Source organism: Scyliorhinus torazame, chromosome 15, assembly GCF_047496885.1.
Source record: "Scyliorhinus torazame isolate Kashiwa2021f chromosome 15, sScyTor2.1, whole genome shotgun sequence".
NCBI classification, from domain to species: domain Eukaryota; kingdom Metazoa; phylum Chordata; class Chondrichthyes; order Carcharhiniformes; family Scyliorhinidae; genus Scyliorhinus; species Scyliorhinus torazame.
Window position 1 is genome coordinate 52,329,286 of NC_092721.1, and position 27,579 is coordinate 52,356,864.

General features: G+C 49.6%; 1 protein-coding gene across 3 annotated transcripts in view; it reads right to left on the reverse strand.

Annotated features, from left to right (window-relative positions):
- abcc4 (ATP binding cassette subfamily C member 4 (PEL blood group)) overlaps positions 1 to 27,579 on the reverse strand; it is a 742,685-nt gene that overhangs the window by 498,894 nt on the left and 216,212 nt on the right. For all 3 annotated transcript variants that reach the window (XM_072476237.1, XM_072476236.1, XM_072476238.1), the window contains one exon: positions 1,203 to 1,292. In XM_072476237.1, the coding sequence (XP_072332338.1) occupies positions 1,203 to 1,292 (90 nt within the window). The remainder of the gene's footprint in view (positions 1 to 1,202; positions 1,293 to 27,579) is intronic.

The window sequence follows — 27,579 nt, forward strand, 5'->3', positions numbered from 1 at the left end:
GTGCTTCTGTTAAAAGGTGACTATTCTGTCTTCTGGATGTTATTTGGGAAGTTATTAAGGATTACTTAGTGTTGTATTCTTTGGGGGTTATATTTGAATTGATGGTTGCTAAGATGTTCACTGTACGCTTAAAAAAAGTTAACTTGAGTTCATAGAATAAACATTGTTTTGCTTAAAAAATACTTTTCCATTTCTGCTGTACCACACCTGTAGAGTGGGCTGTGTGCTCCCCATACCACAATCTATTAAAAGTTGTGTGTCAGGTGAACACCATGATACACTTTGGGGTTCTCTAAAATCTGGCCCATAACAGAAAGCAGAGAGAGAGAAAGAGAGAAAGGAGCAGAGTGAGAAAGAAGGAAGCAGAGAGAGAGAGAGATAGAGAGTGAAGCACAGAGACAGTGAGAGAGAAAGCAGAGAGGGCGAGAAGGAGAGAGAAAGAAGCAGAGAGAGAGAGAGAAAGAAGCAGAGAGAAAGAAGCAGAGACAGAGAGGCAGACAGAGTGAAAGAGAAAGCAGAGAGAGAGAGAAAGAAGCAGAGTGAGAAAGAAGGAAGCAGAGAGAGAGTGAGAGAGAAAGGAGAGAGAAAGCAGAGGGAGAGAGAGTGAGTGAAAGAAGTAGAGAAAGAAGCAGAGAGAGAGAGAAAGAAGCAGAGAGTGAGAGAGAAAGCAGAGAGAGAGCAAGTGAGAGAGAAAGAAGAGAAAGCAGAGAGAGAGAGAGACAGAAAGAAGCAGAGGACAGAGAAGGAAGCAGAGAGTGAGAGAGAAGGAAGCAGAGAGAGAGAGAGAATGAAGCAGAGAGTGAGAGAAAATAAGAAGCAGAGAGAGAGAGAAAGAAGCAGAGAGGGAAAGAAGCAGTGAGAGAGAAGCAGAGAGAGAGAGAAAGAAGCAGACAGAGTGAGAGAAAGAAGCAGAGTGAGAGAGAAGGAAGCACAGAGAGAGTGAGAAAGATGCAGAGAGTGTGAGAGAGAAAGCAGAGAGAGAGAGAAAGAAGCAGAGAGAGTTCGAGAGATAGAGAGAGGGAGAGAAAGAAGCAGAGAGAGAGAGAATGATGCAGCCACCACTGTAAACAATGCAAGAAAAAAAACGACTGTGCATGTATGTAAATTTTAGGTGAATGTCACAATTATCTGGTTCTACAGACAATACAGGTATAACTTAACGAACTGAGTTAATATTTAACAAATCCACAAACAAAACTTACTTTGCCAGCACCCACAGGTCCAATCACAGCCACAAGTTGTCCTGGTTTGAGGGAAAAGCTAATATTTTTCAGCGATGGAGTTCCTATTGCCTGTTAAACAAACAAGAAATAATAAATGAGCAGGAAATAATACAACCTGAATGGAACTCATAAAACACTTTATATATTAAATGGGGTAAAACTGTGTCATGCTTACCTTAACATGCTTCCATATTGTTATTCATTCAACAGTCCAATTATCGCAGTTTTACAATGTTACATATGTTAGTCGATTGAAACAATAGAGGATATTCTTCCCAACACAAAGTGTTCATGTAATTTATAAATAACAAATAGTAATACTGATGGTAGTTAAACATTCAGGACTAAAATGGCTGGGAATTATTATAATGTAAAGGATGTGGATGCTTTGGAGAGGGTGCAGAGGAGATTTACCAGGATGTTGCCTGGAATGGAAGGCATGTCAAGAACAAAAGAACAAAGAAAAGTACAGCACAGGAACAGGCCCTTCGGCCCTCCAAGCCTGTGCCGACCATGCTGCCCGACTAAACTACAATCTTCTACACTTCCTGGGTCCATATCCCTCTATTCCCATCCTATTCATGTATTTGTCAAGATGCCCCTTAAATGTCACTATCGTCCCTGCTTCCACCACCTCCTCCGGCAGCGAGTTCCAGGCACCCACTACCCTCTGTGCAAAAAACTTGCCTCGTACATCTCCTCTAAACCTTGCCCCCGCACCTTATACCTATGCCCCCTAGTAATTGACCCCTCTACCCTGGGGAAAAGCCTCTGACTATCCACTCTGTCTATGCCCCTCATAATTTTGTAGAACTCTATCAGGTCGCCCCTCAACCTCCGTCGTTCCAGTGAGAACAAACCAAGTTTATTCAACCGCTCCTCATAGCTAATGCCCTCCATAATAGGCAACATCCTGGTAAATCCCTTCTGCACCCTCTCTAAAGCCTCCACATCCATGTCTTATGAAGAAAGGTTGAGGGAGCTAGTTCTTTTCTCACTGCAGTGATAAAGGAAGAGAGGTGACTTGATAGAGATGTACAAGGTGATGAGAGGCATGGATAGAGTGGATAGCCTGAGACTTTTCCCCAGGGTGGAAATGGCTGTCACGAGGGGACATAATTTTAAGGTGATTGGAGGAAAGTTATAGGGGAGATGTCAGAGGTACACAGAGAGTGGTGGGTGCGTGGAATGCACTGCCAGGGAAGGTGGTGGAGTCAGAGTCATTAGAGACATTTAAGCGACTCTTGTCAGGCACATGGACAGCATAAATTGAAGGGGTGTAGGTTAGGTTGATCTTAGATTAGGATAAATGGTCAGCACAACATCGTGGGCTGAAGGGCCTGTACTGTGCTGTACTGTTCTATGTTCTATGACTTATTAACAATGATTGCCTTTAATTCAAAAGACATTCAGCAACTTACAGGGTAAAAAATACATCATGAGCAACGCCTTTCTGTAAATTTGCTTCGTTCTGCCATTCGCAACGCTGTAGCAAATAAAAATCCCTTTACACCGTGAGATTCCCACTGAACATAATGGCAATCCTTAAATTTATAACTGAGTGTTTCCATATACAGATAAATAGGACCGCTAATAATGTGATTTGTGATATTTGAACTCAGTGGCCCAAAAAGGGAGCAATAAAACTGCAGAACTTCACTCCAGCAGGTAGTGAATTGTTCCCATAAGTTTTTGAAAATATTTTTATATCTCGGTGGTGGCATTATTGTGTCAGGCTTACCATCACTGTTGATGAAAGAAGGCAATAGCTTCCAGTACGTAAAATTGTTTGACATTCCGAAGAGGGTCACTCATTCAAAATAGATAAGTGGCGCGATTCTCTGCTCCGACGGCAGAGTGTCGCCGCCAGCGTCAAACACTGGTGTTTCAATCTGCGGTCGCGCCCGTTCCGGGAGCCCATTCTGCGGGGCTAGCAGGGGCGCGACCTCATATCAGCGCCGGAGACATGGCGCCACGCGATCGACACGGCGCACATAAGGCGACGCGAGTGCACAGGCCGCCGATGGAGCAACATGGCGCAACGTGGCCATCAGTGCCATCGCGTTGACACCCAGGACTGGCGAGCAGTGTCACAAAAAGCTCAACGGCCTACTGACGGCAGTCAGAGTGAGTACCCAGCAATGTGACCATGGCACCAGCCCCCCTACCCCCCACGTGTAACACCCACCTCCTCCCCAGGGGAACGGTACAACCACAGCTGTGACCCGCATTGCTGCAGCCACCCGTGCAAGCCGCGTTGGCCGTGTGCTATGTGCACCCATGCCAACATAGATCCAACCACATGCATCGGACCGCCTAACAATGTTGGTATTCCACCCCCACCCCACAATGTGCACCCATAACCAGCGAGAGCGTGCCCGAACTGGAGGTGGTGAACTTGACTTGTGGCCACTCACCGTGCACGAGCAGAGGGCACTGGACATAGCTGGTGCACCCGAGGACCGGGAGATGCATAGAATTTACAATGCAGAAGGAGGCCATTCGGCCCATCTAGATTGCCCATGCCGTGATTGGGGGCGTGCCACCAAGTGAGATCCGCCCCCGCCTGGCCCCTTCCCCTCAGCACTCTCCCCTCAGCCATCTTCCCTCAGCCGTTCCCCCTCAGCCGTTCCCCCTCAGCCGTTCCCCTCTCCCCTCAGCCCTCCCCCCTCAGCCCTCCCCCCTCAGCCCTCCCCCCTCAGCCCTCCCCCCTCAGCCCTCCCCCCTCAGCCCTCCCCCCTCAGCCCTCCCCACTCCCCCTCCCCACTCCCCCTCAGCACACTCCCCCTCAGCACACTCCCCCTCAGCACACTCCCCCTCAGCACACTCCCCCTCAGCACACTCCCCCTCAGCACACTCCCCCTCAGCACACTCCCCCTCAGCACACTCCCCCTCAGCACACTCCCCCTCAGCACACTCCCCCTCAGCACACTCCCCCTCAGCACACTCCCCCTCAGCACACTCCCCCTCAGCACACACCCCCTCAGCACACTCCCCCTCAGCACACTCCCCCTCAGCACACTCCCCCTCAGCACACTCCCCCTCAGCACACTCCCCCTCAGCACACTCCCCCTCAGCACACTCCCCCTCAGCACACTCCCCCTCAGCACACTCCCCCTCAGCACACTCCCCCTCAGCACACTCCCCCTCAGCACACTCCCCCTCAGCACACTCCCCCTCAGCACACTCCCCCTCAGCACACTCCCCCTCAGCACACTCCCCCTCAGCACACTCCCCCTCAGCACACTCCCCCTCAGCACACTCCCCCTCAGCACACTCCCCCTCAGCACACTCCCCCTCAGCACACTCCCCCTCAGCACACCCCGCCTCAGCACACCCCCTCAGCACACTCCCCCTCAGCACACTCCCCCTCAGCACACTCCCCCTCAGCACACTCCCCCTCAGCACACTCCCCCTCAGCACACTCCCCCTCAGCACACTCCCCCTCAGCACACTCCCCCTCAGCACACTCCCCCTCCACCTGCCTAACCATGATGGTGTATTGCGTGTCGCAGGTCCACGCGGTGACCGGCCCGGAGCACCTAGCAGACACCGCCCGCATCCAGCGCCTGGACGGCCAGCCGATGCAGACCAACCGGGCGCATCAGGCTTCGACCGTCTCCGGCCAGTGCCTGGGCGGCCAGCCCGCAAGGGCTCTAGCAGCGATGGGGAGGGCAGCTCCAACAACAGCCCTCCGACCCAGTTCAGTGTTGACACGACGACCCAGGACACCAGCACACAGGGCACAGACAGGCACGGCACGACGACACAGGACACAGGGCACAGGCAGGCATGGCACGACGACACAGGACACTAGCACACAGGGCACAGGCAGGCACGGCACGACGACACAGGACACAGGGCACAGGCAGGCACGGCACGACGACACAGGACACAGGGCACAGGCAGGCATGGCACGACGACACAGGACACTAGCACACAGGGCACAGGCAGGCACGGCACGGCGACACAGGACACTAGCACACAGGGCACAGACAGGCACGGCACGACGACACAGCACACAGGGCACAGGCAGGCATGGCACGATGACACAGGACACTAGCACACAGGGCAGACAGGCACGGCACGATGACACAGCACACAGGGCACAGGCAGGCATGGCACGATGACACAGGACACTAGCACACAGGGCAGACAGGCACGGCACGATGACACAGGACACAAGACAGACACGGCACGACGACACAGGACACTAGCACACAGGGCACAGACAGGCACGACACGACGCCACAGGACACTAGCACACAGGATACAGACAGACATGAAAGAACACAACACGACACCACCATGGGGGGGTCGGACATACAGGACATGGGACCCCCGGCCGCACGTCAGATGAAGACACTGAGTTTGCGTCACAGCTGTCCCTGCACCCTCCGCCACCGCAGATACTCTCACCTTCGTTGGCCATTTTAGTGATGAGGCTTCTGGGACACTACCTGGTGCGCACCACACAGCCGCTCCGGTACAGCAGGTGGAGGTAGGTCCAGCCGAGGGGCCGGACGGTCGGAGAGCAGCCCAGCCCCGGCAAACACCTGCCGCCCAGACGGGTCCCGGCTTCCTGGAGTTCCCCCGCCCACCCATAGACCCGATGCAGTCAGGGACGCAGGGGCGTGAGAATGTGACGGCCGGTTTCCAGCACCTGCAGACACAAGTGCAGGAGTGCATCCGCGTCCAGGAGCAGGAAATGGTGCCGGTCATGAGTGCCACACAGGCCAACGCCGCACGGGTGGCGTCCGCAATGGAGGCAATGGTGGCGACGGTGTCAGGCATGGGACTGAGTTTGCAGGGCCTGGGGCTATCTGTGCACGCGGTCTCCGCAGCCCAGGATAGGGCTGCCGTCTCACAGGCAGCCATGAGCCAGGGCCAGCTGAACATCGCAGAGGTGCTCAACAACCTGCCGCGGTCTCAGCAGGCCATGGCCCAGTCCCAGCAGGCCATCGCTGAGAGCATCAGCGCCATTGCCCGGGTGATAGACGGCGATGTACAGAGCCAGACAGGGATGGCGAACTCCCTGAGCTCCATGGCTGCGAACGTCCAGACCCTGGTCGATACCAGCGCGGTCTCCAGGACTGACAGTGCCAGGTGATGGTGGTGCCCCAGGTGCTGGATCCGCTCGCACCCCCATCCCATGGAGAGACCCGGTGGGCCACCGGACACCCCGAGGGAGGAGGTGATGCTGGGGCCCGTTCCGGCTCCCCCTGCAGGGGGGGTGGCGGAACCCCGCGCCACCTCGGACTGCCCCCCTACCGTCCCTGGTGCATCTAGTGGGCAGCGGGCAGAACAGCGTGGTGCCACGCCATCCCAATCGCCCGAGGCGCAGCCTGGCCTATCCAGGCTGGGCCGCCCCTGGAAACGGCCGCCAAAGGGGACCCTAGTCACAGGGCAGGAATCACAGGAGTCCACCTCCAGTTCTCCTGTACCGTCTGGGGAAACACCAAGACGTAGTCATAGGGCCCGTAAGGCCAGAAAGGTAGACACTGATGAGTGAGTTGTCATGGGTGCAGGGCACAGAATAGTTAAATGGGCTAGGGCACATGTACAGGACGTCTGGTATTAAACACATTCCACACCTATGTGAGCTGCCTCTGTTCTCTGTCCAATGCGCGCGGGGGTGGGGAGGGGACTGTGTGCCAGTGTGTGTGAGGGGTGCTGTGGCTGCGATAGAAGTTGAGCTGCGGTGGCGTGTGACGTGCAGCCCCTCTGCCCGGCGCCCCCCCCCCCCCCCCCCCCTCACGGTTCTCCCACGCCAACCCGCCCCCGGCCATACAACAGGGCCATGGGATGCAGTGTCTAGGCCGCGTGCAGGGTCCACCCGGGTGGAGGGTCTTGATGTGGCCATGAGTCAGACATTGTCGAACAATGTGCAGCTCGGAGCCCATCGCAGGGCTGGCTGACATCATCCTCCATGCCTTGTACCAGACTCGCTTATACCATCAACCATGTGCCCCCATCCCGTTGTGCCGCAGGTGAATGTGTCATGGAGCCGGTGGTATGCATGCGGGTGATGTGGTGGTGGGGGAAGTGAGGGCGGTCGATGGTGGGGGAGGTGAGGGTGATGTGGTGGTGTGGGAGGTGAGGGAGGCCAGTGGGGGGGGGAGGCGAGGGTGGTCGGTGGTGGGGGTGGTGAGGGTGATGTGGTGGTGTGGGAGGTGAGGGTGGTCAGTGGTGGGGGAGGCGAGGGTGATGTGGTGGTGTGGGAGGTGAGGTTGGTCAGTGGTGGGGGAGGCGAGGGTGGTCGGTGGTGGGTGCCGAACTCTGCTGTCTGTGCCCATGCCCATCACTACTGACCCCCACCGTGGTCGCTGAAACGTGCAGCTACCAGCGACACCCGTGCCTGCTGGCCCAGCCGGCGGCGCTGAGCAGCCTCCTGTTGACGTCCATCCCTCATGTCCCGTGCATTAGCTTCCCCCTCGCCATCCCCCTCATTTGGAGTCGAGTTCCCCTCATCCTGACCGTCCTCCTCCTCCAGCACATCTCCCCTCTGTTGGGCTAGGACGCAGTAGACCACGACGATGCGGCCGACCCTCTCCGACGGGTACTGGAGGGCCCCCCCACAGAGCGGTCCAGGCACCTGAAACGCATCTTCAGCAGCCCAAAGCACCTCTCAACTACACTCCTGGTTGCTGTATGGGGATCATTGTAGCGGCACTCCGCGTCGGTCTGTAGCCTGCAGATAGGCCTCCGGATAGCCACAACCGCAACGGATAACCCCTGTCTCCCAGCAACCAGCCCCACAGGCGGGGGTGGTGTCCCTCGAACATGGCGTGGATGAATGATTGGGACAGTATAAAAGAGTCATGCACACTGCCAGGGTACCTGGCGCAAACGTGCAGGATCGTCATCCTGTGGTCACAGACCACCTGCACGTTCATTGAATATGTACACTTCCTGTTCAGGCACATGGCCTTTTCCTCCGAGGTGCACCCCACGGTTGTCCGGGCAACAGCGGCAAACCCCGCTGCGTGGGCATCCTGGTGGGCACGGTCCACAGGGAACTGTATCATAGATTATCATAGAGGACTTCCGGGTGCGGCGATGACCAGCTGAGTCGCACGTTTCGGCAGCTCCCTGTGAAACGGACTTTTGGGCTCTTGATAGGAGCCCCAACGGCAATTTTGACGGCTAAAAACACTGTGCGGTAAACCAGAAGGGAATCCCCCCTGGATACGGATGGAAAAAGGAGGAGAGAGTGGCCAGATTGCAGTGGATCCTTTAGAACAGCGGCAAGGAAGGCAAGCAAAAACCAAGATGGCGTCGGAAGGTGGCAGTTTAACATGGGGCCCTGAACAACAAGAGTTCTTGAAATGCTGTGTGGAAGAGATCAAAAAGGAAATGAAGAAAGAGCTGTTGGCCCCGATACTACAGGCGATCGAAGGGCTAAAGGAGGAACAAAAGACCCAGGAGCGGGAGCTTCGGGTCGTGAAGGCAAAGGCAGCCGAGAATGAGGACGATAGACAGGGCCTGGTGGTGAAGACGGAGACGCAGGAGGCACATCAGAAACGATGTGTGGAAAGGTTGGAGGCACTGGAAAACAACGCAAGGAGGAACAACCTGAGGATTCTTGGTCTTCCTGAAGGTGTGGAGGGAGCGGACGTCGGGGCATATGTGAGCACGATGCTGCACTCGTTAATGGGAGCGGAGGCCCCGGCGGGTCCGTTGGAGGTGGAGGGAGCATACCGAGTGATGGCGCGAGGACCGAGAGCAGGAGAAATTCCCAGAGCCATAGTGGTGAGATTCCTCCATTTTAAGGATAGAGAAATGGTCCTTAGATGGGTGAAGAAAACTCGGAGCAGTAAATGGGAGAACGCGGTGATCCGCGTTTATCAAGACTGGAGTGCGGAGGTGGCGAGAAGGAGGGCGAGCTTTAATCGGGCCAAGGCGGTGCTTCATAAAAAGAAGATAAAATTTGGAATGCTGCAACCGGCAAGACTGTGGGTCACATATCGAGGGAGGCACCACTACTTTGAGACGGCGGATGAAGCGTGGACTTTTATTGTGGAAGAAAAACTGGAATGAGCGGGTTATTAAAAAGAACGTTCGAACAAAGTGGTGGGGTGAATGTGGGGGGCAAAGAGGGGTTTTATGTACTAATCCTGCGATGTGGTAACTTTTCTCTCTCCCACAGGTGGTGATGGGGGGAGGAGGGGAGGTGGAGGAGATGGGGCGTTGGCAATTGGGGGCGGGGCCAAGGGAGAAGCGCGGGCTTGGTTCCCGCGCTATGATAATCATGGCGGGAATAGAGAAGCAGGAAGGAGGGGGCGTCGCACGGTGCGAGCCGAGGTCACGGGGGGAAGCCGAGGTCAGCCAGAGTTTGCTGACTTCTGGGAGCAACATGGGGGGAGTAATTACGCTAGCGGGGGATCTAGCGGGGGGGGTGGGAGGGGGAATTACTGGGTTGCTGCTGCTGGGGAGAGGGGGGAGCTGGCATGGGAGAGGATGGGCGGGGGGGCACCGCCTGGGGGAGATACAGCTGCGTGGGAACCGGGTGAGGAGCTGGAAAAAGGTGATGGCTAATCGACAAGGGGGGGGGGGTAGGAAGCCCCCCAACTCGGCTGATCACGTGGAACGTGAGAGGGCTGAACGGGCCGATAAAGAGGGCACGGGTACTCGCACACCTTAAGAAACTTAAGGCAGATGTGGTTATGTTACAGGAAACGCACCTGAAACTGATAGACCAGGTTAGGCTACGCAAAGGATGGGTGGGGCAGGTGTTCCATTCGGGGCTAGATGCGAAAAACAGGGGGGTGGCTATATTAGTGGGGAAGCGGGTAATGTTCGAGGCAAAGACTATAGTGGCGGATAACGGGGGCAGATACGTGATGGTGAGTGGCAAACTACAGGGGGAGACGGTGGTTTTGGTAAACGTATATGCCCCGAACTGGGATGATGCCAATTTTATGAGGCGGATGCTAGGACGCATTCCGGACCTAGAGATGGGAAAGCTGATAATGGGGGGAGATTTTAATACGGTGTTGGAACCAGGGCTGGATAGGTCGAAGTCCAGGACTGGAAGGAGGCCGGCAGCAGCCAAGGTACTTAAAGATTTTATGGAGCAGATGGGAGGTGTAGACCCGTGGAGATTTAGCAGACCTAGGAGTAAGGAGTTCTCGTTTTTCTCCTATGTCCATAAAGTCTACTCGCGAATAGACTTTTTTGTGCTGGGTAGGGCATTGATCCCGAAGGTGAGGGGAACGGAGTATACGGCTATAGCCATTTCGGATCACGCTCCACACTGGGTGGACTTGGAGATAGGGGAGGAAACAGGAGGGCGCCCACCCTGGAGAATGGACATGGGACTAATGGCAGATGAGGGGGTGTGTCTAAGGGTGAGGGGGTGCATTGAAAAGTACTTGGAACTCAATGATAATGGGGAGGTCCAGGTGGGAGTGGTCTGGGAGGCGTTGAAGGCGGGTGGTTAGAGGGGAGCTGATATCAATAAGGGCACATAAAGGGAAGCAGGAGAGTAAGGAACGGGAGCGGTTGCTGCAAGAACTTTTGAGGGTGGACAGACAATATGCGGAAGCACCGGAGGAGGGACTGTACAGGTAATGGCAAAGGCTACATGTAGAATTTGACTTGCTGACTACAGGCACTGCAGAGGCACAATGGAGGAAGGCACAGGGTGTACAGTACGAATATGGGGAGAAGGCGAGGGAAATAGGGGGAGTGAGGGATGAGGAAGGAGAGATGGAGCGGGGAGCGGAGAGAGTGAATGGAGTGTTCAAGACATTTTATAAAAAATTATACCTCGCAGAAAGAGAGATGGAATGGAAAAAAGAAGGCAGCAGCAGCAGCCCAGGATCGGGGGGGGGGGGGGGGGGGGGGGGGGGAAGAGGTGGGGGGGGGGGGGAGGAGGAACCAGAAGGACTCTCAGGGTTGTTAATATATACTGTATAGTATGTATAGGTCGTTGCTACAGATAATTATATATTGGACTGTTAAATTATATTTTTGGAGAGTGTTACTTGTGACAAGGCAGTTGCCAATTAGGGCGAGTTTTCATTTTTGTTATTTATTATTTATTCATTTTTTGTTTATAAAATAGGTCATTGTTATTTGTGTTGTTATAATATTGTGTAAAGGATGCACAATGTACTGTGTTGGTTGACCAAAAATTTTCAATAAAATATTTAATAAAAAAAAAAAAGATTATCATAGAATTTACAGTGCAGAAGGAGGCCATTCAGCCCATCGAGTCCGCACCGGCTCTTGGAGCACCCTACCCAAGGTCAACACTAAGGGCAATTTTGGACACAAAGGGCAATTTATCATGGCCAATCCACCTAACCTGCACATCTTTGGACTGTGGGAGGAAACCGGAGCACCCGGAGAAAACCCACGCACACATGGGGAGGATGTGCAGACTCCGCACAGACAGTGACCCAATCGAACCTGGGACCCTGGAGCTGTGAAGCAATTGTGCTATCCACAATGCTACGGTGCTGCCCGGTATGTACCGGTCCGCGATGTCTTACATGGCGTCGGTGACGGCCTGTGCACCTGTGCACCGATGGCTGGGAGATGCCGGACATGTCCCCACTCGGCGACTGGAACGACCCCGTCGCGAAGAGGTTGAGGGCAACCGTCACCTTGACGGCCACCAGGAGGGCATGTCCACCCGGGGTCCCACGTGGTGCCAGGTGTGCCATCAGGTGGCAGATGTGGGCGACAGTCTCCCGGCTCATCCGCAGTCTTCCTTGACGGCCACCAGGAGGGCATGTCCATCCCCGGTCCCACGTGGTGCCAGGTGTGCCATGGTGTGTCATGAAGGAGCCTCAACTGCTTCATTGGGCAAGGGATTCCATAGATTCACAACCCTTTGGGTGAAGAAGTTCCTCCTAAACTCGGTCCTAAATCTACTTCCCCTTATTTTCAGGCTTTGTCCTCAAATAGAACAACATAGAACATAGAAAAATACAGCACAGAACAGGCCCTTCGACCGACGATGTTGTGCCGAACCTTTGTCCTAGATTAATCATAGATTATCATTGAATTTACAGTGCAGAAGGAGGCCATTCGGACCATTGAGTCTGCACCGGCTCCTGGAAAGAGCACCCCACCCAAGGTCAACACCTCTACCCAACACGAAGGGCAATTTTGGATACCAAGGGCAACTTATCATGGCCAATCCACCTAACCTGCACATCTTTGGACTGTGGGAGGAAACCGGAGCACCCGGAGGAAACCCACGCAAACACGGGGAGGATGTGCAGACTCCGCACAGACAGCGACCCAAGCCGGAATTGAACCTGGGACCCTGGAGCTGTGAAGCAATTGTGCTATCCACAATGCTACCGTGCTGCCCTTAAGAACAAATTAATCTACACTATATCATTCTACCGTAATCCATGTACCTATCCAATAGCTGCTTGAAGGTCCCTAATGTTTCCGACTCAACTACTTCCACAAGCAGTGCATTCCATGCCCCCACTACTCTCAGGGTAAAGAACCTACCTCTGACATCCCCCCTATATCTTCCACCATTCACCTTAAATTTATGTCCCCTTGTAATGGTTTGTTCCACCTGGGTAAAAAGTCTATGACTGTCTACTCTATCTATTCCCCTGATCATGTTATAAACCTCTATCAAGTCGCCCCTCATCCTTCTCCGTTCTAATGAGAAAAAACCGAGCACCCTCAACATTTCCTCGTAAGACGTACTCTCCATTCCAGGCAACATCCTGGTAAATCTTCTTTGCACCTTTTCCAAAGCTTCCACATCCTTCCTAAAATGAGGCGACCAGAACTGTACACAGTACTCCAAATGTGGCCTTACCAAAGTTTTGTACAGCTGCATCATCACCTCACGGCTCTTAAATTCAATCCCTCTGTTAATGAACGCTAGCACACCAGAGGCCTTCTTCACAGCTCTATCCACTTGAGTGGCAACTTTCAAAGATGTATGAACATAGACCCCAAGATCTCTCTGTTCCTCCACATTGCCAAGAACTCTACCGTTAACCCTGTATTCCGCATTCATATTTGTCCTTCCAAAATGGACAACCTCACACTTTTCAGGGTTAAACTCCATCTGCCACTTCTCAGCCCAGCTCTGCATCCTATCTATGTCTCTTTGCAGTCAACAACAGCCCTCCTCACTATCCACAACTCCACCAATCTTCGTGTCATCTGCAAATTTACTGATCCACCCTTCAACTCCCTCATCCAAGTCATTAATGAAAATCACAAACAGCAGAGGACCCAGAACTGATCCCTGCGGTACACCACTGGTAACTGGGATCCAGGCTGAATATTTGCCATCCACCACCACTCTCTGACTTCTATCAGTTAGCCAGTTGGTTCTCCAACTGGCCAAATTTCCCACTATCCCATGCCTCCTTACTTTCTGCATAAGCCTACCATGGGGAACCTCATCAAATGCCTTACTAAAATCCATGTACACTACATCCACGGTTTTACCTTCATCCACATGCTTGGTCACCTCCTCAAAGAATTCAATAAGGCTTGTAAGGCAAGACCTACCCCTCACAAATCCGTGCTGACTATCCCTAATCAAGCAGTGTCTTTCCAGATGCTCAGAAATCCTATCCTTCAGTACCCTTTCCATTACTTTGCCTACCACTGAAGTAAGACTAACTGGCCTGTAATTCCCAGGGTTATCCCTAGTCCCTTTTTTGAACAGGGGCACGACATTCGCCACTCTCCAATCCCCTGGTACCACCCCTGTTGACAGTGAGGACGAAAAGATAATTGCCAACGGCTCTGCAATTTCATCTCTTGCTTCCCATAGAATCTTTGGATATATCCCGTCAGGCCCGGGGGACTTGTCCATCCTCAAGTTTTTCAAAATGCCCAACACATCTTCCTTCCTAACAACTATTTCCTCGAGCTTACCAGTCTGTTTCACACTGTCCTCTCCAACAATATGGCCCCTCTCATTTGTAAATACAGAAGAAAAGTACTCGTTCAAGACCTCTCCTATCTCTTCAGACCCAATACACAATCTCCCGCTACTGTTCATGATCGGACCTATCCTCGCTCTAGTCATTCTCATATTTCTCACATATGTGTGGGCCTTGGGGTTTTCCTTGATCCTACCCACCAAAGATTGTTCATGCCCTCTCTTAGCTCTCCTAATCCCTTTCTTCAGTTCCCTCCTGGCTATTTTGCATCCCTCCAGCGCCCTGTCTGAACCTTGTTTCCTCAGCCTTACATAAGTCTCCTTTTTCCTCTTAACAAGACATTCAACCTCTCTTGTCAACCTCACTCGACCATCTCTTCCCTGCCTGACAGGGACATACATATCAAGGACACGTAGTACCTGTTCCTTGAACAAGTTCCACATTTCCCTTGTGTCCTTCCCTGACAGCCTATGTCCCAACTTATGCACTTCAGTTCTTGTCTGACAGCATCGTATTTACCCTTCTCCCAATTGTAAACCTTGTCCTGTTGCACGCACCTATCTCTCTCCATTACTAAAGTGAAACTCACAGAATTGTGGTCACTATCTCCAAAATGCTCCCCCACTAACAAAACTATCACTTGCCCTGGTTCATTACCAAGTACCAAATACAATATGGCCTCCCGTCTGGTCGGACAATCTATATACTCTGTTAGAAAAGCTTCCTGGACACACTGCACAAACATCACCCCATCCAAACTATTTGATCTAAAGATTTTCCACTCAATGTTTGGGAAGTTGAAGTCACCCATGACTACTACCCTGTGACTTCTGCACCTTTCCAAAATCTGTTTCCCAATCTGTTCCTCCACATCTCAGCTACTATTGGGGGGGGCCTATAGAAAACTCCTAACAAGGTGACTGCTCCTTTCCTATTTCTGACTTCAACCCATACTACCTCAGTAGGCAGATACTCCTCGAACTGCCTTTCTGCAGCTGTTATACTATCTCTAATTAACAATGCCACCCCCCCCCCCACCTCTTTTACCACCCTCCCTAATCTTATTGAAACAGCTATAATCAGGGACCTCCAACAACCATTTCTGCCCCTCTACTATCCAAGTTTCCGTGATGGCCACCACATCGTAGTCCCAAGTGCCGATCCATGCCTTAAGTTCACCCACCTTATTCCCGATGCTTCTTGAGTTGAAGTATACACACTGCAACCCATCTCCGTGCCTGCAAGTACTCTCCTTTGTCAGTGTTCCCTTCCCCACTGCCTCACTACACGCTTTGGCGTCCTGAATATCGGCTACCTTAGTTGCTGGACTACAAATCCGGTTCCCATTCCCCTGCCAAATTAGTTTAAACCCTCCCGAAGAGTACTAGAAAACCACCCTCCCAGGATATTGGTGCCCCTCTGGTTCAGATGCAACCCGTCCTGCTTGTACAGGTCCCACTTTCCCCAGAATGCGCTCCAATTATCCAAATACCTGAAGCCCTCCCTCCTACACCATTCCTGCAGCCACGTGTTCAGCTGCACTCTCTCCCTATTCCTAGCCTCGCTATCACGTGGCACCGGCAACAAACCAGAGATGACAACTCTGTCTGTCCTGGCTTTTAACTTCCAGCCTAACTCCCTCAACTCGTTTATTACCTCCACACCCCTTTTCCTACCTACGTCGTTGGTACCAATGTGCACCACGACCTCTGGCTGCTCCCCCTCCCCCTTAAGGATCCTGAAGACACGATCCGAGACATCCCTGGCCCTGGCACCCGGGAGGCAACATACCTTCCGGGAGTCTCGCTCGCGACCACAGAATCTCCTATCTATTCCCCTAACCATTGAATCTCCTACTACTTTCCTATTGCTTTTCTATTCTACCCCCTTCCCTTCTGAGCCCCAGAGCCAGACTCAGTGCCAGAGACCTGGCCGCTAGGGCCTTCCCCCGGTAGGTCATCCCCCCCCAACAGTATCCAAAACGGTATACTTGTTTTGAAGGGGAACGGCCACGAGGGATCCCTGCACTGTCTGCCTGTTTGTTTTCTTTCCCCTGACTGTAACCCAGCTACTCTTGTCTTGCACCTTGGGTGTGGTTACCTCCCTGTAACTCTTCTCTATCACCCCCTCTGCCTCCCGGATGATCCGAAGTTCATCCAGCTTCAGTTCCAGTTCCCTAACACGATCTTTGAGGAACGGGAGTTGGGTGCACTTCCCACAGGTATGGTCAGCGGGGACACTGGTGGTATCCCTCACCACCCACATCCTAAAGGAGGAGCATGCAACTGGCCTAGCCTCCACCCCTCTTACCTAACAGAATATAGCTGCCCTATGGACCAACTGGATCTCCGCCCTCCGACTCTGCTCCCAGTCAGCTGCACTCTCTGCAAACTCCCGGCTCCCTTCACGCTCTTTGAGGAAATGTAGGAAATGAAATGAAAGGAGCACCTTACTCCCTCCTCACTTAACTCCCTCAGTCACCAAACTCTCACTATAGCACTCAAATGCACCAAATTCAGCACTCCCTCAGTCACCAAACTCTCACTATAGCACTCAAATGCACCAAATTCAGCTCTCAGTGCAAACAAAGTCTGCACTGTAGCTGGATCACTTTTATACTGTGATTCTAGCCTCTGAAAACTGGCCTAATCCAATTAACTAATTAACAAGCTCCAGCTTCAAGTACCTGCAAGTAGAACCTTTGTTTAAAGCTGATTCAAAATTCACCTTCTTCTAAACCAAACAGCAACTTTTAAGTTAATTAACTAAATAAAAGAAAGACTAGACCCTAGACAAAAATGAAGCCCCACGCTCCCTCAGTCACCAAACTCACACCACAGCACTCAAATGCATCAAATTCAGGACTCAGTGCTGAATAGTTCTGCTTTCACCCGCCAGACACCCGCATCTATCCTATCATAGAATTTACAGTTCAGAAGGAGGCCATTTGGCCCATCGAGTCTGCACCGGCTCTTGGAAAGAGCACCCTACCCAAGGTCAACACTTCCACCCTATCCCCATAACTCAGTAACCCCACTAAGGGCAATTTTGGACACTAAGGGCAATTTATCATGGCTAATCCACCTAACCCGCACATCTTTGGACTGTGGGAGGAAACCGGAGCACCCGTAGGAAACCCACGCACAGACGGGGAGGATGTGCAGATTCCGCACAGACAGCGAGCCAAGCCGGGAATCGAACCTGGGACCCTGGAGCTGTGAATCAATTGTGCTATCCACAATGCTACCATGCTATTCTCTTATAATTTATATGTTTCTATAAGATCCCCCCTCATCCTTCTAAATTCCAACGAGTACAGTCCCAGTCTACTCAACCTATCCTTGTAATCCAACCCCTTCAGCTCTGGGATTAACCTAGTGAATCTCTTCTGCACACTCTCCAGCGCCAGTACGTCCTTTCTCAGGTAAGGAGACCAAAACTGAACACAATACTCCAGGTGTGGCCTCACTAACACCTTATACAACTCCCTGGTCTTAAACTCCATCCCACTAGCAATGAAGGACAAAATTCCATTTGCCTTCTTAATCACCTGTTGTACCTGTAAACCAACTTTTTGCGACTCATGCACTAGCACACCCAGGTCTCTCTGCACAGCAGCATGTTTTAATATTTTATCATTTAAATAATAATCTCTTTTGCTGTTATTCCTACCAAAATGGATAACCTCACATTTGTCAACATTGTATTCCATCTGCCAGACCCTAGCCCATTCACTTAACCTATCCAAATCCCTCTGCAGACTTCCAGTATCCTCTGCACTTTTTGCTTTACCAGTCATCTTAGTGTCGTCTGCAAACTTGGACACATTGCCCTTGATCCCCAACTCCAAATCATCCATGTAAATTGTGAACAATTGTGGGCCCAACACTGATCCCTGAGGGACACCACTAGCTACTGATTGCCAACGAGAGAAACACCCATTAATCCCCACTCTTTGCTATCTATTAATTAACCAATCCTCTATCCATGCTACTACTTTCCCCTTAATGCCATGTATCTTTATCTTATGCAGCAACCTTTTGTGTGGCACCTTGTCAAAAGCTTTCTGGAAATCCAGATATACCACATCCATTGGCTCCCTGTTATCTACCGCACTGGTAATGTCCTCAAAAAATTCCACTAAATTAGTTAGACACGCCCTGCCCTTTATGAACCCATGCTGCGTCTGCCCAATGGGACAATTTCTATCCAGATGCCTCGCTATTTCTTCCTTGATGATAGGTTCCAGCATCTTCTCTACTACCGAAGCTAAGCTTACTGGCCTATAATTACCCGCTTTCTGCCTACCTCCTTTTTTAAACAATGGTGTCACAGTTTGCTAATTTCCAATCCGCCGGGACCACCCCAGAGTCTAGTGAATTTGGTAAATTATCACTAGTGCATTTGCAATTTCCCTAGCCATCTCTTTTAGTACTGTGGATGCATTCTATCAGGGCCAGGAGACTTGTCTACCGTTAACCCCATTAGCTTGCCCATCACTACCTCCTTAGTGATAACAGTCATCTTAAGGTCCTCTCCTGTTATAGCCTCATTTCTATCAGTCACTGGCATGTTATTTATGTCTTCCACTGTGAAAACCGACCCAAAAAACCTGTTCAGTTCCTCAGCCATTTCCTCATCTCCCATTATTAAATCTCCCTTCTCATCCTCTAAAGGACCAATATTTACCTTCGCCACTCTTTTTTGGTTTATATATTTGTAGAAACTTTACGATCTGTTTTTATATTCTGAGCAAGTTTACTCTCATAATCTATCTTACTCTTCTTCATAGCTTTTTTTAGTAGCTTTCTGTTGCCCCTTAAAGATTTCCCAGTCCTCTAGTCTCCCACTAATCTTTGCCACTTCGTATGCTCTTTCCTTCAATTTGATACTCTCCCTTATTTCCAGAGATATCCACGGTCGATTTTCCCTGTTTCTACCGTCCTTCCTTTTTGTTGGTATAAACCTTTGCTGAGCACTGTGAAAAATCACTTGGAAGGTTCTCCACTGTTCCTCAACTGTTTCACCATAAAGTCTTTGCTCCCAGTCTACCTTAGCTAGTTCTTCTCTCATCCCATTGTAATCTCCTTTGTTTAAGCACAAAACACTCGTGTTTGATTTTATCCTCCTCCTCCTCGTTATCCTCACGCTGTGGCTTCCGCACGGCGTGGTGCTCCTCCTGCGCCTCTCGGGCGTGTGGCCCTGCAGCCTGGGCAGCTTGCATGTGCCCCACTGCAGCCCGCTGCTCGACAACAGTCTACGCCACCTCCCTGTCACGCCCGTTCTCCAGCTCCCACTGGGCCTCATGCAGGGCAGCAGCCCCCGCCACAGCGGCCAACAACTCTGGAAGATGGCTAAACATTGTACGATCTGTAGGGGGTGGGAGTAGACAGGGTTTCAGCATTAGTATACCCCCCTCCACAACCAGGTGCCATGGGCTACATGGCCAGCCCGGTTGCCAGCACTCGCCCCACCCCTGCCCCTCGGTGCCCTGGCACCTGCCAGGCAGCCTGGTGCTAGGGCCACCGTCTGGTGGCACTGCCCTCACTGGGGAGCTGCCGTGTGCCGCCCTGGACCTACCCGCTGGTGGGTGCCACCAGTTTGGTGGGGGGGGGGGGGGGGCGTGCCACTCCCCCTCCCGGGCTCTCCACCCCCAACGTTGTCACCCACCTCCTCCCGCAGCGTCAGCCAGCACGACTGGTTGACGCTGTTTTATACCATGTTAGAATGGCGCCGGCGTGACCGGGGCTGCTGCCCATCCGGCCCGGAAAATCCCAGCTCCATCAGAGAATCACCGCTACGGTTGTTTTCGGCGATCCTCCGTGCGGCCGGGCGCTCTGCGCGGGCGCCAGTTTTGGCACACATCGGAGTGATTCATGAATAAGAACACTCGGGTGCCTTTGAAGTTTAACACTTCCTGGGCTCTCACCATTTAAGAAATGCTCTATTTTCTGTTTTTCCTACCAAAGTGGGTAATCTCACATTTCTCCTCATTGTATTCCATCTGCCAAATTTTCTGCCCACTTAACCTCTCCAAATTTCCTTTAAGTGTCTTTGCATCCCTATCACAACTCACACTTCCACCTAGTTTTGTGTCATTTGCACACTTGAAATTCCTAAGCTGCTATGAGAGCATTACAACATAGTGTCCACTGGGTGCTGCACGATTCCTGATCAGCATGGGCAAATGATGGTTCTTTACTTAATAAAGAATGTTTCACAGACCTACCCTACCATTCATTCCTGAACTTCTCAATGATCAATACAATAACTCTCATACACCACACTGGGTGGTCAAGTTCTCGCCTGCTTATTTTATAAAATATTTTTTACTTTTTCTTGGTCTTTTACTCACTCTTAATTCACCTTTTTCCCTCTCTCTATTTATCTCTTTGTCGCAATAGAATATAATCCTTTTTTATCCTTTCATCAAATTTAGCTTATCTCTTCTCATTCGTGTTCAAATCCCACCGTGACTTTGCCTTTCTCTACCTCTATAACCTACTCCAGCCTTACAACCCTTCAAGATCTCAGCATTCATCAAATTCTAGCTGCTTGTGCATCCCCAAAATCCATCGTCACCGGTAGCCTTGCTGCTCTTTCCTTCTTAAGTTGCTCCTTAATAACTACCTATTTAATCAAGCTTTCAGTTACCTAGTCCTAATATGTCTATATAGCTTGATGTCTAATTTTGTCTGATAAAGCCCCTGTGCAGCACTTTGGATGTTTTGCTACCTTAGAGTTACCATATATAATCGAATTATTGTCCACACCAAACTCTATATAAAAGGCCCACTAATCTAGGGTCATATTGGTGGACAAACTTCCTTTCTCCATTACTAATTACCGTCTAAAACATGAATTCTTGATCCCACACTGACCTACCTCTTTATCACCAAGGGAGAGAACTTCCAATCAGCTGGCTCTACCCCGCCCCCTTTTCTCATGCCCACGAAGCCAAGCTTTCCTCAATTCTCGTTATCATCCTGGCTGTGTTGCAGGTCAGATTATTCCGCCATGTCACCACCAAGCTCATCTGATCCACAAGACTCACTCTGTACTTTCTCAGCGACACTTTTACCATCCAACCTACCTTTCAAACCTCTAGAGCAGCTGATATTGTAATAATTTGCCATTTTCAGAAACTATCTTCCAGAGTCATCTCTTCAACAAACCATCCTCTATCCTCTCCGAGCTAAGTATCATCCTCATCTTCAACTAACGTTTCTCTCTAAAGTCACCTCCCAGATCAGCACCCAATTATCTCCCAACTCTATTTGAAAGACTCCAGGCAGGTTTCTCCTGTCCAAAAGCATCTAAATATTCAAAACAAAAGTCACAAATGACATTCCTTGTGGTGATGTCTTCGTGCATTAACTTTCCTTATCCTCTCTGCAGCCTCTGACATGGTCAATCAGACTATCCTCCTCCATCACCATTCCATCACTGCCCCTGCCTGATTTCACACTTATCTGTCTGACAATAGCCAGAACATCAGTAACAATGGCTTCTCTGACAACCAGTAACCTCACAAGGTCCTTTGCTCCATCCATCTTGGGCTCCTTGATGATATGATTAACAGATGAAGTAATATTCTATGGATGACAGGATGGCACGCAGTACCAAACTAGTCACTCCCCTCAAATCCTCCAGTGATTCTGTGCTATTGCCATTGCTCATCAAACATCCAGTCTTGGACGATACACAGCATCCATAGAATTCCGACAGTGCAAAAGGAGGCCATTTGGCCCATCATGTCTGCACCGACCCTCTGAAAGAGCACCCTACCGCCCTAACCCCTAATCTACATAACCCTGGACACCAAGGGGCAATTTAGCATGGCCAATCCACCTAACCTACACATCTTTGGACGATAGAAGGAAACCGGAACACCCGGAGAAAAGCCATGCAGACAAATTGAATCTGGGTCCCTGGCGCTGTGAAGTAACAGTGCCAAACCTTCCTTCCTAATCATTGGGAACTGAATCCCAAACTGAGTTTCTGACCTCAAATTCTCCGTCCCAAAATCTACCTTCTTCCAACTTCTGTTACATCACATTCCTCCATCTCTATCTCAGCCAACCTATTATTGAAAACATTGTTCATGCCTTTGCTACCTGCACACCCAGCCCCTAGCTTGCCTACACTCCTGGCTGACTTTCCATCCCCCGTAAACCTCAAACTCCAATGTTCATATCATTACCACATCAAGTACTTCATCCTCACTGGCCTGATTGTGGGGAGGTGGTGGAGTATTGGTATTGTCACTGGACTAGTAATCCAGAGACCCAGCATAATGGTTTGGGGACCCAGGTTCAAATCCCATGATGGTAGATGGTAAAATTTGAATTCAATAAAAAAAAATTGGAATTAAAAGTCTAATGAAACCATTGTTATTAAAAAGAAAACATTCTTACGTGATCTGGCCTACATATGACTCCAGACCCACTGTAGCTGACCCTTAAATGCCCTCTGAAATGGCCTAGCAAACCACTCAGTCCAAGAGCAATTAAAGATGGACAACAAATGCTGACTTAGCCAGCCACACCCAATGTAAGAATAAAAAAAACCTACATGACCATTTCAGATATTCTAGTCTCCCAAGATGATCTCACTCTACCTAATTTCTATAGCCTCCTCCCACCTGTCCCGACAAAGACGTGCTGGAAAACAAACACATCTCGACCTCACCCTGACTACTCTGTAAAAATTAGCATTTTGCATTTCTTTTGAGTGGACGAGCCATGATTCATACTGGCGGAATTTCTAACCTTCAGAGAATGAGCAGGGAACTTTTACTTTTAAAACAGGTACCAATGCTTCTGTGACTGCAACAATGGAATTTCAGATTTTAGATTTAGTATTACGTATCGAAGAAGAATTAATAAATAGTCTTGTCGTTAAGGATCCTCTTGGAAGGAATGATTACAACATGCTAAAATTTCAAATTCAGATTGAGCGGGAGAAGACACAGTGCCATACTAGAGTTTTAGCATTGGCAGAGGTAGTTATACAGGCCTGAGGAAAGAATTGGCCCAAGTAGACAAATAATTGCAGGTAGGACAGTTTAGATACAATGGCAGATGTTCAAGCAGATATTAAGTACCTCTCAATTAAAGTATATTCCTGAGAGGAAGAGGAATTGTAAAAGGGAGAAAAATGGTCCGTGGCTAAATAAGGAAGTCAAAGAGGGCATAAAAGCAAAAACTAGGGTATACCACACTGCAAAAGCCAGTGGTAAGCTGGAGGAGAACGTTAAGGTGCTGCAAAAGGCTACAGAAAATAAAATCAAAAGAGCCAAGATGAATTACGAAAGGAAACAAGCAGAAAACAAACAGATACCAAAAGCTTCTATAAGTATATAAAGAGGAAGAGTAAATGTTGGCCCTTTATAGAGGATGATACTGGTAAGGTGATAATGGGGATCACAGAAATGGCGGAGGCACTGTAACAATATTTTGCCTCGGTCTTCACAGTAAAGGACAATAAACATTTTCCAACAACTGCAGAGGAACCTGGTGCAATAACCATCAATAGGGAGAAGGTATTAAATAAACTAATGGGATTAAAGGCAGATGAGTCTCCAGAACCTGATAGCCTGCACCCTAGGGTATTAAAGGAGATGGCAGCAGAGATAGTGGATGCATTGGTTATATTACAAAACTCACTGGATTCTGGAAAGGTCCCGGTGGATTGAAAACACGCTAATGTGACGCACCTATTCAAAAAGTAGGAAATTATAGACCAGTTAGCTTGACCTCTGTGGTGGGTAAGTTGCTGGAATAAATTATTGAGGAGGAGATGACTGGACATTTGGAAAGACAAAGCTCAATCCACCACTGTCAGCATGGTTTCATGAAGGGTAAGTCATGCTTGACAAACTTGCTCGAGTTTTTTTGAGGATGTAACCAGCAAGATGGATAATGGGGAACCTGTGGATGTGGTATATCTAGACTTCCAGAAGGTGTTTGTCTGGGTGCTGCATAAAAGACTGATCCAGAAGGTGAGATTGCAGGGGATTGGGGGTAGAGTACTAAATTGGATTGAGGATTGGCTGACCGACAGAAAGCAGAGGGTGGGGATAAATGGATCCTTCTCTGGCTGGCGAACTGTAATTAGTGGAGTGCCACAGGAGTCAGTCCTCGGACCAGATAGGTTTATAATCTATACAAGCAGGGACAGAATGTAACATAGCAAAATTTGAAGATGATTCTAAAATAGGTGGGAAAGCAGGCAGTGAAGAAAAGATAAAACGTTTACAGACAGACACAGGTAGGCTAGGAAAATTAGCCAAAATTTGGCAGATGGAGTTTAATGTGGATAAGTGTGAGGTTATCCATTTTGCCGAAAAAATAGAAAGGGAAATTATCTAAAAAGCAGATTCAATATGCGTCTGGGCAGAGGATTACCATTGAACAGGTAGCAGCAGAAAGAATTCTGTCCAGGTACAATTGCCACTACCATCTACCACTGCGAACTACAAGAACAATAGAACTGGTGCCCTCCAGCCTAATTCAACCCTATGAGCCTTCTCCCTTGTGGGAGTCTCACCTTTAGAAGAATGGATCACTCTGCACCAGTCCACTGACCTACCTTCAGAAGGAACCCCCCATTAGACTTTTTTATTCTGGACTCCAGTGGTCTGGCCCCACATCTCTTTCTTTCCCTTATCCTTTTATTGTAGGAGTGCAAAAGGGATGGACATTGCAAAACCCCTTTCTGTGTGTGTGAAATAAATCAACCCTTTTGTTTGTATCCTATCCCGAGTTTGCTATGTAAGTTATGATTGAGGATTGGAACACTCCAAAGTTATGGATCAGAGGTAACACCACGAATAAAGGGGGAAATCAAAAACCAATGGGTAGTGAGAGGAGAAGTTAGGGTTGTCTCAATTATTTCCCCTCCTGTCCGAAATATGCCCTACACCCAACACACCTCTCTACACCTTTCCCCCATTGACCAAACTCACTGGTCCTCCTTCTGCTGTCTAGGTCTCTGGGGCTCCCTCTGTAAACTGTTCAATCACTCTCCTCATTTAAGGCCCTCCTTGAAACATGACACCAAACACATTTCTGGTCACCTCTCGTAATCCTTCTCTTTGGCTCAGCATTTGTTTGCCTTACACGTTTGTGAAATGCTTCGGAATAACTTTGAATGTATCAAGTGTGAGATAAATATATGCTGTTATTCAACGTACACTTATTACAAACGAGGGCCTGCCATATGCATACATACCCTTTGAACAGTGGCACCAAATTATACTACACCACAAAAATGAAACCGGGTAGATTACTAACAATTGGAAAAGTCCAGGTGCTCTGCAGATCTTATCTGAAAAAATAGGAAACACCCACTCAAATGAATCCTTATCTAAAGTGGATAATGGACTACGAATCTGTATTTCATTTGGAACTCCAACTTGAACCATGGTGCCTGTTTTAATACAAGAGGTCTTCACAACATTATCCTTTAGTTTTATTTACATAAAATGGGGTTTCTCCTCCAAAATAATTAGAGAGATGAAAACTAATATTTAGCACTTATTCAATATTTAACAATATGGGGGGGGGGGAAAATCAGCTTTAAACTATATAGAATCAGAGAACAAGTTGCAGAATGAATAGTAAGCTGGCTGCAGAACAGAAAAATGAATGTAGGGGTTAAGTGCAGCTACTCAGATCAGAAAAGGGTTGGGGAAGACAATCTTGGCTTTCCCCAACACAAGCCCGTCCTCCTCCACATGGCTACCTGTACCTTACTGTTCAGCTTTGCACTGACCTTTGTTCTCCTCTTAGTACATTCTGCTATCTTACCTTTTGCTACCTTTTGCATTCTTCAGTTCTGAGTGGCATCATTAAGATGCCACTTTGTCCTATTTCATAACAGCTTTGCGAAATCTCACCTTTGCTCCGACCTATCCCTGTCCTTCTATTTTGTCCCACCTCCTCCAGCCGCCTTTGCAATTATATATTTCATTATATTTCTCCTCTTTTCAGTTCTGTAGAAGGGCCGTATAGACTCAAAATCTTAATTATTTTTCACTCTCCGCTAATGCTGCCAGATCTGCTGAGTTTATCCAGCATTTTCAGTTTTTATTTAAGAATAGGAAGTGATGTTTCACAGGGATCAGCGCTGGGACCATTACGGTTCACAATTTACATGAATTATTTGATCACAGGAATCATAAATATAACTCAATTTGCACATGACACCAATCTTAAATATAATTAATACAGAGGATGAATGCGACAAAATTCAAGATGACATCAATAAACTTACAAGCAAGGGCTCGGTAACTGGCAAATAAACATTGATACAGGTAGTATGAGGTGCTACGTATTTAATATCCAACAATTTAGAAATTACAAAACCACGCAAACTTTGCCTCCTTATTTGCCCGTCGAAGAATTCTGTTCAGCTGACGATCGGCAGATTGGCTGTCCAACCTGGTGGAATTTCTCAGGCTGGAGAAAATAAAATTCGCCATATCTGGATCGGACAGCTTCCATAGGATGTGGAAACCCTTCACCAACTTGTTTCAAGACCTGTTGGTACCGACAAACTAGTAGAGCAGAGAGGAACGGTGCAATGACAAGCTAAGGCACGAAACAAATTGTATATAAATGCCTATAAGTATGTATCTCGGCCATATTGGGGAATGTAAATCCGTATGCTGGTTAAAGGGGCTCATGGCCAAAATTGTTGTTATGAAGATACTCGCTTGTAAATATGTGTGTTGGTTTTTGCACATTTCTTTTCTGATAATGTATAATTCAGCTTGCCATTGGATCGGTCCCTTGCGGCTTTGTCTCTCCTGCTTGTCCCTCGCGTTCCTTTTGCGTGCTTTCGCCCCCGTGCCCCCTGGCCACCTTCCTTCCCTTTCCTTTTTCTCTCTGCCCAATAGCTCGTCCCTGTCTCTTCTCCCCGCCCACCACACCCACCTTTATTGGTCGTTGGCTTCAAACAGGTCGGGAAACAAGTTGCTGTGGAAACCCTCTTCCGACCCTTGGATGGCAAATTTTATTTTCTCCAGCCTGACAAATTCCACCAGGTCAGACAGCCAGTCTGCAGCCTTGTGTGGTTCTGTCAATCGCCCGCCGAGCAGGATTCTCCGGCGAGTGATCTGAGAGGCAAGGCTAGAGCATCAGCTCCCCTCCTCATGAAGAGTTCTGGCTGATCTGATACCCCGAAGACCACCACCGTTGGACATGGTTCCACCCTCACTCCCAGAACCCCGGACATGGCCTCAAAGAAGGTCATCCAGTACCCGACAAGTCTGGGGCAAATCTAGAACATGCGGTGTGGTTGGCCAGACCTTCTTGGCACCATTCGCATGTCCTCCAGCTCAGGGAAGAACCCACTCATTTGGGTTCTAGTGAGGTACGCTCTGTGCACCACCTTTAGTTGTATTGCGCTTCGCCCTGCGCATGTGGAGGTGAAGTTTGCATTTTGCAGTGCTTCGATCCAGA